General features: G+C 43.4%; 1 protein-coding gene across 6 annotated transcripts in view; it reads right to left on the bottom strand.

The window, feature by feature from the left end:
• RGL1 (ral guanine nucleotide dissociation stimulator like 1) overlaps positions 1-14,770 on the bottom strand; it is a 150,392-nt gene that overhangs the window by 9,990 nt on the left and 125,632 nt on the right. For all 6 annotated transcript variants that reach the window (XM_034779671.1, XM_034779665.1, XM_034779668.1 and 3 more), the window contains 7 exons: positions 13,928-14,017; positions 11,272-11,358; positions 9,345-9,377; positions 7,164-7,285; positions 6,381-6,470; positions 4,497-4,683; positions 2,021-2,275 (listed from right to left, as the gene is read on the bottom strand). In XM_034779671.1, coding sequence (XP_034635562.1) covers positions 2,021-2,275; positions 4,497-4,683; positions 6,381-6,470; positions 7,164-7,285; positions 9,345-9,377; positions 11,272-11,358; positions 13,928-14,017 — 864 coding nt within the window. The remainder of the gene's footprint in view (positions 1-2,020; positions 2,276-4,496; positions 4,684-6,380; positions 6,471-7,163; positions 7,286-9,344; positions 9,378-11,271; positions 11,359-13,927; positions 14,018-14,770) is intronic.

The following is a 14,770-nucleotide window of genomic DNA, read 5'->3' as shown; positions in this document are numbered from 1 at the left end:
CAGTTGACAAAACTAATTTCCCCCTGCTGATACTCACACCTTCTTGTCAACTGTTTGAAATGGGCCATCCTGATTACATTGGCCTCATTACCACTACAAAAGTGATTTTCCCTCCCTTGGTATTCTACTGTTGAGAATAGCCCACTTCCACCTTAATTGAATTGGCTCGTTAGCACTGATCCCCCCACTTGGGAAGGCAACTCCCATCTTTTCATGTACTGTGTATTTATACCTCTCTACTGTATTTTCCACTCCATGCATCTGATGAAGTGGGTTTTAGTGTTAGTCTCTAAGTGGCCACAAGTACTCCTTGTTGTTTTTACTGATAGCATCATCAATAGTGACATTTACAAAGTGTTGTTGTACATGCTTTGTTGTATATGCTGCCACCAATCCTAGAGCCTCTAAGTCTTGTCAGTCCCTGATATAAGAGACCACCATGAAGGCTGCTCTCTTCTATGTCTCTAGCTGTATGAGATCATTCCATCAACTGGGATCCCCTGGACATAACAGAGTCCCAATCATGACCACTCTGCTGCAAGCTGGAATGAGGGAGTGATAAAGAAGCGACTATAGCAATCCTGTGCCATCAGAGCATTGCTTAGATCCATTAGCTTTGCTACCACTTTGTGCCAGCAGCAGCTGCACGGCTGCACATCTGGTCCACGGTTTATATCTTGACAGTTTCCCTTTAAATGGAAATGTTTCACAGAGGATCATCTATACCTGGATGAGAGGGATTCCAAATGGAGCTATAGGATGAAAGCATTGCTGCACACTTGCTAGTAGTTTTCATTATAGAGGGAACACTGCTCAGTTCAACAGCTTGTCAGACCTTCCATTGTACAGTCACTAGTTTCAGGGGGGTAGTGAGAAAAAAAAAATTCCCTCCAGGCAGAAAGTTGGCACATGCAATCTCAGTGAAACCTGCCACATTCCTTCTTTGAGTTTCAAACCTCAAGTATAAAAATTTGTTATTTGTATCTTCCATCCCCCAAACTAACACCGGAACTGGTTAACATTTTTCATTTGGAGAAAATTGGGATGAAATTTGAACATTTTTCACAATGAAATTTTCAGAAAAATATTCTTATATTCTCAGTATTTTTCCTTTTTAAAAATTTTCATTCTCAATTTTCCTTTATTGTTTTTAATTATTTATGATTTGGGGAGAAAGGGGGGTTCCATTTGCCATTTTGGTTTTCTAGCTTCAGGGCTTCCTTTCCAGTGCCAGTTTTGACTCATCCGCTCAATCATGTGATGAGATTTTTTCAAAATCAAAAATATTTATTTTTAAAACTTTTAGTCTTTGATACTGAAAAAAGTGTTTTTATTGCAGTTGTTGAAAATCTCTGGGGAAAATTTTGATAAACTAAAAATAGATCAGTTTCCAAAACCCATACAATAAAACCCTGTTTGAAATTTTCACAAGACTTATTTTGATTTTTCTACTAATTCTAATAAATACAAATAAAACTTTGAATTTGGGACAAAGATTATGATTAAAATCCAAATATCATAATGATGGATGCATTAGAAATAGATTCGATATGATAGAAGGATATTGTATTATAACACCACCTTACAATTATATGCCCTTTGAGATCCCTATATAGCTAAGTGCTAGGTATTGTTTAAATAACATCTTTCACTCAAAAGAACTGAAACTCAAGAGGGATGTGTGTGGGGGGAGGAATGGGTGTGTGGAGCAGTGGGAGTGTCCACTACTAAAATGCAGCTATCGCTAAAAGTGGAATGCAGTGCAAATTTACCACTAGCATGACACAACAATTTGGGACAAGCAATGAACTGGAGCCAACTGAAACCACAGGGGGAGTTCAGAAGATGGAACATACTGTGAATACTGGAATGCAAGAATCAAGGGCATGATGTGGCCCTTAGCATTTAAAATTTAGCTGCTTTGATTTGCACCAAGGCTGAGACCTTGCATATAATTGGTCACCCTGAACAAAAACATCTCAGTACTAATAAAAACATTTAGCTCTTCCACATCACTGACCATGATACTCTTGTACATATTGCCATTGTTGTCTTCTATGCTGATCCGGATGATGCACATGTCTTCGTTTTGCTGGTTGTAAACAGGAGGCAATACTGCTGAGGTAATGGATGTGACGGAGATGGAGCGCTTGTGGATCTTGGGATTGGAGGTTAAGGAAGGAGGGGGTGAGATAGTGTTGGTTAAAGATGACACCCCTGAGGAAGACGTGTCCATGGAATGGATAGAGGAACAAGAGGAGGAGGATTCAGAGAGCTAAGTAATGAAAAAAAAAATAAGAAAAAACAACATACAATTAGAAACATGACCATGGAATTGTCATTTCCAGGGTGGGGGAGGGGCGAGAGAGGCACAATCAGAAATTCAGTTACTGTAAAATCTATGCTAGGTTTCTAAAGTTCTTAGTGGCATTCTCACCTCTGCAAGGAGTAATCTGACAATTTACTATTCACATTAAAAATCTTCCCACCCGCCAACCCTGTCCGGTATGGGTGCTGCTGGACTCCACTACTATATACCCTTTTCATTTTCTGCTGCTCCTTGGAGAACAGACCAGCAGGTGGCAGCAGATACAACGAACCAAAGGAAGTTGTGGGATGCCAGACTACAGACAGAAACTGGTTTAGGAAGAAGCTCCCGAACAGCAGGGGTACATCAGCAGAAATCAAAGGGAAGTGGGCTCTTTTATTAGGTGAAACACAAACAGTCAAATATCCCCAAAACACCCTTTTCCTCACTGGCAACTCAGCCTTTGATTTGAGGGTAGCAGCCTGGTGCACTTAACACTCTCTCTGATTAGCTGCTGTCACGTCTAACGAGCATTGTGGTGGGTGAGAATAGGACTAACTATATATATGTATATACACACGCTCAGACTATGTTTATAAAGGCCAAGAGGATAACTGTTCTGGTATAGAACAGAGTTCCAATGACCATCGTGGGCCGTAAGAAGGACAAGGGGCAGCTCTGCCCTTTATACTTGCATGCAGTGGCATGCGGCAGCAGGGGGAGCTTGAGCCACCCAGTGGGTGCCGCTGAGGGAAAAAGTTTCCGAGGGCCGTGCACTGTGGGCACAGACACAAGAGTGGAATGCACATGTGCAATCACTCAAAGGACTCTTACACTGAAATAAGAGAGTCCACAGAGGCGCTTGCACCAGTTTGACTGAAGCAGTTTAATGAAACCGGTGCAAGTGTGTGTGTAGACAAGGCCTCACTGTTGGTTTTTCCCTTCTCCAATTCCCCTCTGATTGGCTTCTCATTTTGATATTTTCTTCTCTCCTCCTGCCATATTGGTGGAGTCTCCCCAGGCCTACAGTATGGGCAGAATCTACCTTATTGTGAATCATTTACCCACACCTTTTTGTGTCAGTGCGGCTACCCACTTCCACACGTCCCCAGCTTCCCTTGCACAGTGCTTTAGGCTTTGTCTTCATTGCCAAAAACTGGTGTGGTTTTACAGCAGAATAACAAATGCACATTAGCTATCCTGCTGTAAAATCCTAGTGGAGACAAAGCACAGCAGTTTTACTGCATGGCGAACTAGGTGAGGTCAACCACAAGCAGGGGGATAGTGTTGACCTCACCTAGCTCCCTCACTGTAAAAACCACAGGAACCTTCCTCTTCCAGGGTTTTACAGCAGTGTAGTTAATGCGGGTGAGCTATTGCACTCTAAAAAACCCTGCCTTTTCTGAAGTGAGGACATAGCCATTTTCACCATGCTGAACCACTGGAGGCAGCTGAACCACTGGAGGCAACTCTGTAGCAGAACCAGGGGCTCAATAGAAAGACCAACCACCCTAAGGCTAAGTGCAGATGAGCTCATTCAACCTGAGAAGTTCCAGGAGGAAATGCTTGTGGCTGGTTCCATTCACCTCCACAAGGCTTTGCCCCCCTGGTTTTTAAAAAAATGGAGAATGGAAATCCTCTAGGCCCTTCTTCTCACTGCCGTTATCCTATCCGCTGGGCCTCGGGAATACCGCAAGCAATCTGATATTTGCACACACACTCTTCAGTCTGTTGGTCCCACTGCCAGAAAGCCAATAACCTCCCAGCATAAACATGCCATTACAGACAGCTCTGTCACTCCCACAACTGGTGTGTTGAGAGAGACAGATCTAGTGCTGTTACATGGCCACATGACCACCTAAAAATCCCTCCAGACCCCACAAGAAAAGCTGATCCCAAGAAATTAAAAATGGTTCCCCCTGTGTACATGCTATAGATCTGGCAACACGCAAAAGCTGCTCATAAAAGGAATTGTATAAAAAGCCTGACCTGGATCTTTTCTACTTTCATCACATCTATTTTTAAGGATACTCCCATTTCCTTGAAAGTAGTGCCTTGGTCAGTTATAAGAGTAGACATGAGTGCACAATGCAACTGAAATTTCAGCTATTGCTTATACTAGAAGGGTCAACTATTCATCAGGGGTATTCATGCTGCAAGCCTTCTGAACTAAGGGTCTACACTGTACCTTTTTCTGAGGCTCATCAGGAGTGTCTATGGGGGTGATGCAGACTTCTTCACCCTCAGAGTGGTTCGACTCACACGATGATACACTGACAGAATCCATGCTTTCACCAGAGCTCCCACTTGGAGTAGATTTGGGCTGCTCTTTGGTGGGTGTGCTATTGGTAATCACATCTGCTCCCAGAAACAGTCTGGCAAAGAACACAAAATATACCACGTAAATAAGACAACTACAGAATGTTGCTGGACTGATCAAAGAGATGACACTTGATTCATGTGTCCAGTGTGTTATTTTGTTTCTCAAGTGGTCTGGTGTCCTGGCTCCATCCATATTATATTTAAGATTTGCCATAAGAATTCCTTAAACACCAACACATTAGTATCCCAATCTCTCTCTCTCATAGATTCATAGATTCTAGGACTGGAAGGGACCTCGAGAGGTCATCGAGTCCAGTCCCCTGCCCGCATGGCAGGACCAAATACTGTCTAGACCATCCCTGATAGACATTTATCTAACCTACTCTTAAATATCTCCAGAGATGGAGATTCCACAACCTCCCTAGGCAATTTATTCCAGTGTTTAACCACCCTGACAGTTAGGAACTTTTTCCTAATGTCCAACCTAGACCTCCCTTGCTGCAGTTTAAACCCATTGCTTCTGGTTCTATCCTTAGAGGCTAAGGTGAACAAGTTTTCTCCCTCCTCCTTATGACACCCTTTTAGATACCTGAAAACTGCTATCATGTCCCCTCTCAGTCTTCTCTTTTCCAAACTAAACAAACCCAATTCTTTCAGCCTTCCTTCATAGGTCATGTTCTCAAGACCTTTAATCATTCTTGTTGCTCTTCTCTGGACCCTTTCCAATTTCTCCACATCTTTTTTAAAATGCGGCGCCCAGAACTGGACACAATACTCCAGCTGAGGCCTAACCAGAGCAGAGTAGAGCGGAAGAATGACTTCTCGTGTCTTGCTCACAACACACCTGTTAATACATCCCAGGATCATGTTTGCTTTTTTTGCAACAGCATCACACTGTTGACTCATATTTAGCTTGTGGTCCACTATAACCCCTAGATCCCTTTCTGCCGTACTCCTTCCTAGACAGTCTCTTCCCATTCTGTATGTGTGAAACTGATTTTTCTTTCCTTTTCCTTCCTTTTCCTCTCTCTCTCTCTCTCTCTCTCTCTCTCACACACACACACACACAGACACAGACACAGAAACACTCTCCAACCACAGAGCCAGAGTCAGGGGTAATGTACTAGGTGGTGTAAGTTAAGACTCCATTACAGTTATTTAAATCAACTGACCAATGAGTAATTAATTTGGTGTAACTTACACACCAATGAGCCGGAAAAAGGTAAATTAAAGTAAGCCTACTTCAGCTCACACATTTCTACACTCTCCTGTTAGTTGCTTTTCTTGCTTCTTTTCTGACCCCTTTGACATGTGAATTACATCATCTTACAATCTCTTGCACTCAAATTAAACCAACTGTGGGCCTCAGTCTGATCTCATTTACTCTGCTTTTGCACCGGTATAATTCCATTGTATTTGGTGATGTTATTCCTGAGCAACATCAGCGTCACTGAGTTTATAAGTGGGCCCTAAATTTGTTACTTCTCCTATACCCCAAAAAGGCTGGTAACCACTGAATGATTTGTTTGTAATCTTTTTCAGCTGTAGTCATCATAAGTATTACCTGGAACAATAATTCAATAAACACTTGCAGATGTAATTATGAACTTTTAGCTGACAATGTCCCTTTAAAGTGATCAGATTCCCTGCCAAGTTCCTCGTCTGGTGGAATACATTTTTCTTGTTTGATTTATTCAGGTCATTCCTCTACTAATTCACCAGATGCCATTACCCCTTCTGTCATACTCACAAGCTGAGTCTCTTCACCATACTCTTCCGAGGTTTCGGTGACGTGGTGTTAGTGTCAACAGCTGCTTCTATCTCACATGAGAGGCCATAACTACAACAAGGAAGATTTATTTATTTGAGGGAGTTAAATATCATTTTATCATCATGCAAAGATGGCCTCAGACTAGCAATAATTTAAAGAGAGAGATATTCAGTTACTCCAGTTTCAACAAGAGATTACCGCAATGCAGCACAGAGAAACATCAGCCTGCACACATTGTACCTTGAGGAAAGGAGTATTTGCCTTTTTTTTACAATAGTTTAAAAAGAATTCAAATGTGTTTTTTTGATCATATTAACTATATCATAAAAGCAATCTCAGAAAAGGGATTATATATGCAGTGCAGGATGGGACTGAACACTGTCACTCTGTTTAAATTGAAATCGGTGTCCTTTGACGATGAATTTTATAGTACTATGAAGTATGTATCATAGGTTCACACCTCTAGGTAATACTGAGTGTATATGTATGCACACACACAGACCGACAGACATACAGGTCAGACAAAACACACTATAACATTTTAAAATTGAAAACCAAATTCCCAATCTCAAAACTAACTCCTGCAAAGTGTTAACCAAGTTTTCACCAGCTGTGTGCTAAAAGGCACACATACATGCTGTATCCTTGATTTACAGTATATTTAAATTACTATGAGACTATCTAAGCCAGACATAGGTCATACACATAGATGGGAGGCTGGACATGAAAAACATGCCCCCTTGAGTGCATTGATAGTCTCACCTCTCCTCCTCTGTTAACAGCCGCTGTCTCCTGAACCATCGGATGAATTTTTGGTCTGGCGTCATGCAATAGCTATTACAGGAAGATTGCAAGAGCTTAATTTGGGCAATTACTTCAAACTCCTAAGGAAACAAATAATCAAATAGGAATTTTAATTAGAAATCAAAACAAAGCCAAATACAGACTCATTCACATACAAAGCAAGGATAAGTGGGCAGAACACATGCACCAATAACCACAGGACAAACTAAAGACTGCTTCATTCTTAACTGAATACCCAGGCCATTTTAGACACCACAAAGCAGTTTTTCAACAACAAAATCCGTCTTTTGTTTTTTCCCAAACAGGTTTTGGGTTTTTGCAAGTTTCATCAAAGCTCCACAGGTTAAAATATGGAAAAATAGGACAATCTCCCAACACCAGGAACTCTGCCTTTCAGTAGGACTGATTTTGAGAGAGACAAACTCTAATGTGAGTTTAGCACTGGCATAAGATGCCAGAATGACAGTGCTGCACACTGAAGTCATAGACTAGGGACATCATGGAAAATAGCAGTGAAAGCTTCCACATACTGTCCCACTCAGATGCCTCATCCCTGACCCAGATGGACCACCCTTAGAGGGAATTCATTCTCTATGCTTATTCGGTCCTTACATTGCTGAGACTACAAACAAGGGTGTCCATAGCGTTGACTGATGAAGAAATCTGCCTTCCACTGCCTTGTACGTTGTGCAGCCATTTATACTTGTGTAATGTGAGTGTGACATGCTACCCCTGGTGTGAACGAATGGAGAATTTGGATTTGGTATTGTTTTACACATGCTTTGCTGAGGGGTAAATTACAGCACAGGGTGGAAGGCAGGGCAGACTCAGCACCTAGGAACTGGACTGAGACTACCAACCAACCATCAGATGGCAACAACTTTCATTTACTACCAATCTGGGCTCAACTGGGCCGGCGACTTAGTCACAGGAGCTTTTGTGCCCCTCTATCAATATTCTGACCCACCCAGTCATAAATAAAAGGGAAGTTTAAAATGTGGTTTATGGAGCTGGGAATCAGTTAAGAGTAAGGAAATGGGCCTTATCACAGCAAAACTCAAAGTCTGCACTGAGTCCCTGAAAAGGAGATTTGCCTTTGGTTTGTCTTTATTCAGACAGATATGACCCAAGCACATTGCCTTCTACGTGGCTTTTCTTTACCTCTTTATCTGTGCAACCAATGCAGGGCAGACTGAAAGGGCAGGCAGAGAGCATTTATTTCTCCGCCCCGTGTCACCCTTTCATTCTCCTCCGCATCCTTTCTTTGGATCCAATGAAGCAGATTAATGCAGCAAACTAAGGAAGTTTACGAGACTCATGCTATGCTTTCTAAAAAGCAAACTTCACTTACTAGCAGGTCTGTTCTGCTGTTGATACGTTGGATTTATGAGATAACAGACTTCTTCCACTGATGCTCAGAGGCAGTGAATGTACAGTTCCCATGCATAAATGTTCTAGAAGTATACTGACTAGTGCTTAGGACTTCCTTTCCCCTGTAGCACCCATCTAATTATTGGCAGTCCTTCCTTCACTCCCCAGCCTCTTCAGGCTTGTGTGGGTTCATACACATACCGGTCTATTATTCACGTGCTTGGGGCGGCACCTGGAAGGGGGTGGTGCGGCGCGGGGCTCCGGCCCGAGAGCGAGGCCGCGACTGAGCTCGCCGCTGGGATGAGCAGAGCTGTGGCAGGCTCGCCGCCCTCCCTCCGGCACTCTGGCCACCGGGGAGAGTGACGCCCAGGCCGGGCTCGCCGCCCTCCCCCCGGCGCTCTGGCCGCCGGGGAGAGTGGAGCCCCGGCCGGGCTCTCCGCCCTCCTCCTGGCACTCCGGCCGGTCAGGGAGAGTGGGGCCCCGGCCTGGCTCTCCGCCCTCCTCCCGGCGCTCTGGCCGCCAGCGGAGCCGCGGCGGGCTCGCCGCCCTCCCCTGCCACGCTCTGGCTCGGGGCGGGCGGGGGCGGCACAAAAGCCAGAGCCGGCCCTGCTACTGTTCTATCTTTATTTGCAGGTAACGCCCATTGAAGTCAGTGGTCGTTGGGAAAGCACTAGGGGAAAAGAGTAAGTCCCTAAAGTAAAGTACAAGCAGGATTCCCTACAACAGGGTGGCAGCAAAATGCTAGTCATGGAAGCAGTTCAGACTTACCCGTCTCCTCTTCTCAAAGTTTATCAGCCCACCCTGTATGAAGCAAAGAAAACAGGGACCACTGAAGAATCCAACGTGCATATATTCAACAGCAGTGTAATAAAGTCAGAGTGAAAGAAGTGCTGAATTCAATCATATGGTCTCTTTGAGCAAGGACCTTCTAGAGACCTGAGTTTTCTGATTGGTAAAGAATTTGGCAGCTGCATGCTAGGCCCTACTGGAGCTCTGTCTCTGGACTGAATGGCAGTTTGATTAAGAAGGAAGTTCCAATGTTGAAACAGATATAGCATGCTTCAGGTCTGGCTGAAGTGTGCTGTCAGAACTTTGTGTGTGAGAAATCTGCTTGACTTCTGCCTGCACTACAAGTGGCTCAAGCCAGTGTTCCCAAACCTTGAGTTTGTAAGCACCAAGTGAACAGACATGGATACATATACACACACAACTGGCAAACAAACCCAGTACAGAATTAAGTTTTGTGTATATTCTGAGTCACAGCTGCTTCCTTTAGATGATCCTTGCAAAACTATCAAGAAAATTTACTAGCCCAGCCAAAAACATTCTAGCCCATCCTCACTACAAACACCAACACCAAAATATTCAAACTTGAATACCTCAAGTGTAGCTCCTAATTCCATATTAAAGCATCCAAAAAAGTGTGCTGATTTTCAAAGGTGTTGAGTATTTGCAGCTCCCAATGACTCCCCTGGGATTTGAGGGGTTTAAAACCTCTGAAAACCAGACCATTTTTATATAGGTGCCTAAATAAGGATTTAGGAGCCAGCTTCAAACAGCCAAGTTTTAAAATGCTGACCCTAAAGTGCAACCCATTTTCCTGCAAATCACCCCCCATATTTTCTTTCATTGATTCTTGGTCACACTCAAACTCACCTGGCCACACGTGTCCCATTCACTCATAATTCACCTGTGATTTGTCCAGTTCTCTCCTTCACCCTCAGATCCATCCATTCTATTCACCTTTGGAATACTATGGAACAGGAGTCGGCAACGCTTGGCATGTGGCTCACCAGGGTAAGTACCCTAGCGGGCCGGGCCAGTTTATTTACCTGCTGACGCGGCAGGTTCGGCCGATCGCAGCCCCCACTGGCCGCGGTTCGCCGTCCCGGGCCAATGGGGGCGGCGAGAAGCGGCGCGGGCGAGGGATGTGCTGGCCGCGGCTTCCCACCACCCCCATTGGCCCAGGGCGGCGAACCGTGGCGAGTGGGGGCCGCGATCAGCCGAACCTGCTGCGTCAGCAGGTAAATAAACTGGCCCGGCCCGCCAGGGTGCTTACCCTGGAGAGCCGCGTGCCGAACGTTGCCGACCTCTGCTATGGAACCTCTGCCCCCTGGTCAGAATCTCTTGGGCTTGTCCTTCCCTGCCTACACTAAGATTGGCCAGCTGAAGAGGAGGGAGAATCCTTACCCACAAAGGCCTTCAGTTCTCAAACAGTTACAAAATGAAGTAAGAGCATGTTGAAGAACTTAACTTCTCAAGTTGAAGAGCTGAACTTAAGACAATTTTGTGGTGTTGAGTTTCCCAACACGGAGGGGGGAAGTTTATATTTTTAAAAAAGTTTTAATTAAAATAAAATAATAAAAACTTTTATACTTTCATTAGGATTTTTTCAAGCAAAACATAAATGTTGAGCACAAAGTACCACACTTAATGTCCTAGTAAATAAGCTCCATTATTAAATTCAGTAGAGATCTTTTTTTCCTAATAAAAATATTGCTCATCCTCCCCATCTATAACTTTTGACACTGCAAACTCCTCTATACGTCTGTGAATGTTTCATATGAGGATGTGACAAAAGCGAAACATACAGAACCATCAGGATTTGTCCTCAGTGGTGGCTAGTAAATTTGTTGGCCCAATTATCACAACTGCAGGGTGAGGGGTTATAATTCAAGAAGTTGTACAAACCTACCTCTATGTAGTCCTGCAGCGCTGTGTCAAGCATGGTCAGGTCTGTAAGAAAGGTGCCAAGGTAGGGGACCGTACCCTGCATGACTCCCTGCAGACAATCAGAGCATTGTCTGGTTAATTGTCAGAGAAAGGCTATGAATTCCAGCCAGTACATTATGATATAATATATTATACAGAGTAGTCAGCTGAAAGCCTGCAGCAAAATTCTGGGCCTGATTCTGCTCCATTTAAATCAATAGGAATTTTGCCATTGACTTCAATGGGAGTGGGATGGGGCCATTGTTATTCAAATAAACAAATGGATATTGAAGAGTGGCTATATTCAGGGCCTCTGCAACACTAGTTCCTGCACATAGAATTCCTACTGCTGTCCTACAGGTGGAATGAGTGTAAAATATGTTAAAAAGAGCACAAACGCCAGCATCCCACAGCTCCCTTCAGACTGTGCAGATGGCTCCTAACACTTTGTATAAATAGCCTTTTTCTATGGCTCAACTCGGTGGGTCTTTGCTTTTTAATGAAGTTATAAAATCGTGTGATTACATTCACATTTTTTCCCTCCAAGCTGGGTACGTCCTCCTTGGGATAATCACTGTGTTCTAATTAATTCAGGACTCAACTTTCAACCTTCCTAAGTCTTCTACCTTATTTGGTGTCAGGGTTTCTACATCAGTGAGGAAAAAATTCTCACTGCTAGTAAAACCAGCAAAAAGATTCATATATTTGCCAGTCAACCAAAATGAAAAATATTTAGCAGTTTTTGCTTCCATTTCCTCCAGTTTCCAGATCTCTCCTCCTAATCAGTTTGTCTGAAAAAGCCATTTGTTTCAGCAAACGTTCCACTCCCAGTTTCATCAGGGTAAATAGCAGTTTTCACTGGCAAAAACGTAAACAGGCACGTCTTATGCTTAGGTGCCAACTCCGTGGAAAAATTAGTGGGTGCCAAGCTCCCCTCTTGCCCTACACCTCCCCTCCCGCCCCAGCGCACTGCTCCTCCACCTACCTCCCAACGCTTAGGACTTTTCAGGAGGGAGAGGGGAGGAGCGGGGATGTGGCGCGCTCAGGAAAGTAGGTGGAGAAGAGGCAGGGGCAGGGGACTTGGGGGAAGGGGGTGGAATGGGGGTGGGGTGAGGGCGGTGCAGGGCCAGGGGTGGGGTCAAGCACCCACGGGAACAGTGGAAATTGGCACCTATGGTCATATGGAATCAGCTCCTGTGCAAATTCCATAAAAATTAAGCAGATCTCTCAAAAATCCTGAGAGTTCCTGTGTGTTTCATGAGCTCACTGAAGTGAATGACAATTTCTCTTTGACCAGAACTAATTTTCCTGTAACATCATATAACTTTTCATTTTTTTGCAGTAAACATTTTATCAAGTAAAAATTGGTTATTTTCACATAGCTTTGTTTAAAGGGTAATAATAGAGATTGCTACTGGAGTCTGAATAAGAGCTCCTATGCTTCCTTAGGAAAGACGACCAGCCAGTCAGAAGCTATGGATATCTGCCTACAGCCATCAATCATTTATTGCTGTCTCATGTGGTGGTTTGTATAAATTTCTCAAAGTCTTGAAATTAAGGCCCAAGTCCTCAGTCCTGCATCCAATCCTGAGAAGCTGGGCTGGGCACTGGGTAGATGGAGGTGGAAGTGAAGGAAGTATCTCTAGGCACCCTTGTTTACTCCTGCTGTGGATAGATAAGTGGCTATTGGTGCAACAACAAATACTCTGGCACCACCATTTCTCCTCCAACTCCTGCAGTCTTTTACAGCCATCAGCACTTCCTCATTTCAGGCATTTGATAGATACTAATGTTTTGTAAATATACTTCCTGTGGCAGTTTAGTAAATTTATGGGAGTTTTTGGAGCACAGGACAGCTGGGATTCTCAAATTATCTGCTCAGTGACAGCTAGGGTGACCAGATGTCCCGATTTTATAGGGACAGTCCCGTTATTTGGGGCTTAGTCTTGTCTAGACGCCTATTACCCAATCCCCTGTCTCAATTTTTCACACTTGCTCTCTGGTCACCCTTGTGACAGTTTAGAGACACAAGGTAGGGAGGTGCTATCTTTTATTGGATCACCTTCTGTTGGTGAGAGAGACAAACTTTTGAGCTTACACAGAGCTCTATTTCAGGGCTGGCAAACTGGAAGAAGAGCTCTGCACAAGCCCCAAAACTTGTCTCAATCCCCAACAAAAGTTGGTCCAGTAGAACATATTACCTCACACAGCTTATCTCCCTAATATCCTATGACCTGACCTGGCTACAACACCACAGCATACAATAATTCTATTACAGCTTGGCAGATCAGCACACACCATATAATATCTGTGCAGTACATAAAGATGTATTACAAACTCCTGTTTCTGTTCTGTTTTATACTGTAATGTCTGTTTATTAATACATAGAAATTTATACAGAAAGAATATTTTAGGCCATATGTAAAAAGGGACAGAGTTAAGACTGAGTGTTCAATCTTCACTGTTTAAGTTCCTTGACACTGTACTTGGTTGATCAACCTCACTGTTGTATTGACTCTCAGGTTTTTGCATAGCATAATGTGCTTTGTGCTCTGTTTCTTAAAATGCATTTCTGGATTTTGCTTCTATTATCCCAGGTATAAATTCAGAGAGAAGAGAGAACAGCATGCTGCACACACCATATCTTTCTGGAGCTGAAGCCGCCTCTGGGTCCTTTTCTGGTTCTCTTTCACACTACTGTCCAGATTTGCAAACTTGGATGTTCCTTCCTACGGAGTGAATGAAAGGGCAATTAATGGGGGACATTACTGGTAGGATTGAAATACATGAAAATTCACGCTGCTGAGCCACACTGCCCTGAGGTTCAGAAATGCGTGCTTAACCTTTTTGCTTGTTTTAAAAAAAACGTTAAGGCTTCTGCACTGCTGGGGTTTGTTGGAGACAATCATACCAAATTACCACAAGGGAGTTTGTCTGCAAAACAGTCCTGGCCCAGGCGAAGCTTAGAAGAACCACAAATCAACTGAGATTTTTAAATTCAAGAAGCTTGAATATGCGCCATACGTTTGGATTCTCATCCGAACGCAGCTTCTGGGCCTTTTGTCCTTAGACGGTTAACTTATTTCGCAATCAGCAATTTTACAAGTAAACATCTCCCCTACACGGTGGTGTTTTTCTTTTTTTATACAGTGACTCTATGATATGATGACTAACCTCTATGATTTTCCGAGTAATACAGAGACATTCAGGAAATAAAAGTGTTTATTTTAGATTTGTACAATTCGAGGCTGAGGGATTTAGGTTTTCCAATAACTATATGAATGGGAGCCATATTTCATAACAGTTCTGTAGCCTTTGCCTTGTGACGTTAATTTATTTCTGAGATTATGACCCCCTTTTTCTAGTGAGTCCCAAAACAATAATAAATAATAATTTGCATTTGTAAAGCTCCTTTTGTAGGCTCTCCAGACACTTTATAAACGTGAATTAATCAAGACTCCCAACATTCCTATCAGATAGGT

The sequence above is a fragment of the Trachemys scripta genome, chromosome 8 (assembly GCF_013100865.1).
Source record: "Trachemys scripta elegans isolate TJP31775 chromosome 8, CAS_Tse_1.0, whole genome shotgun sequence".
Lineage (NCBI taxonomy): Eukaryota > Metazoa > Chordata > Testudines > Emydidae > Trachemys > Trachemys scripta.
This window is presented reverse-complemented; position numbering and strand designations above follow the sequence as displayed.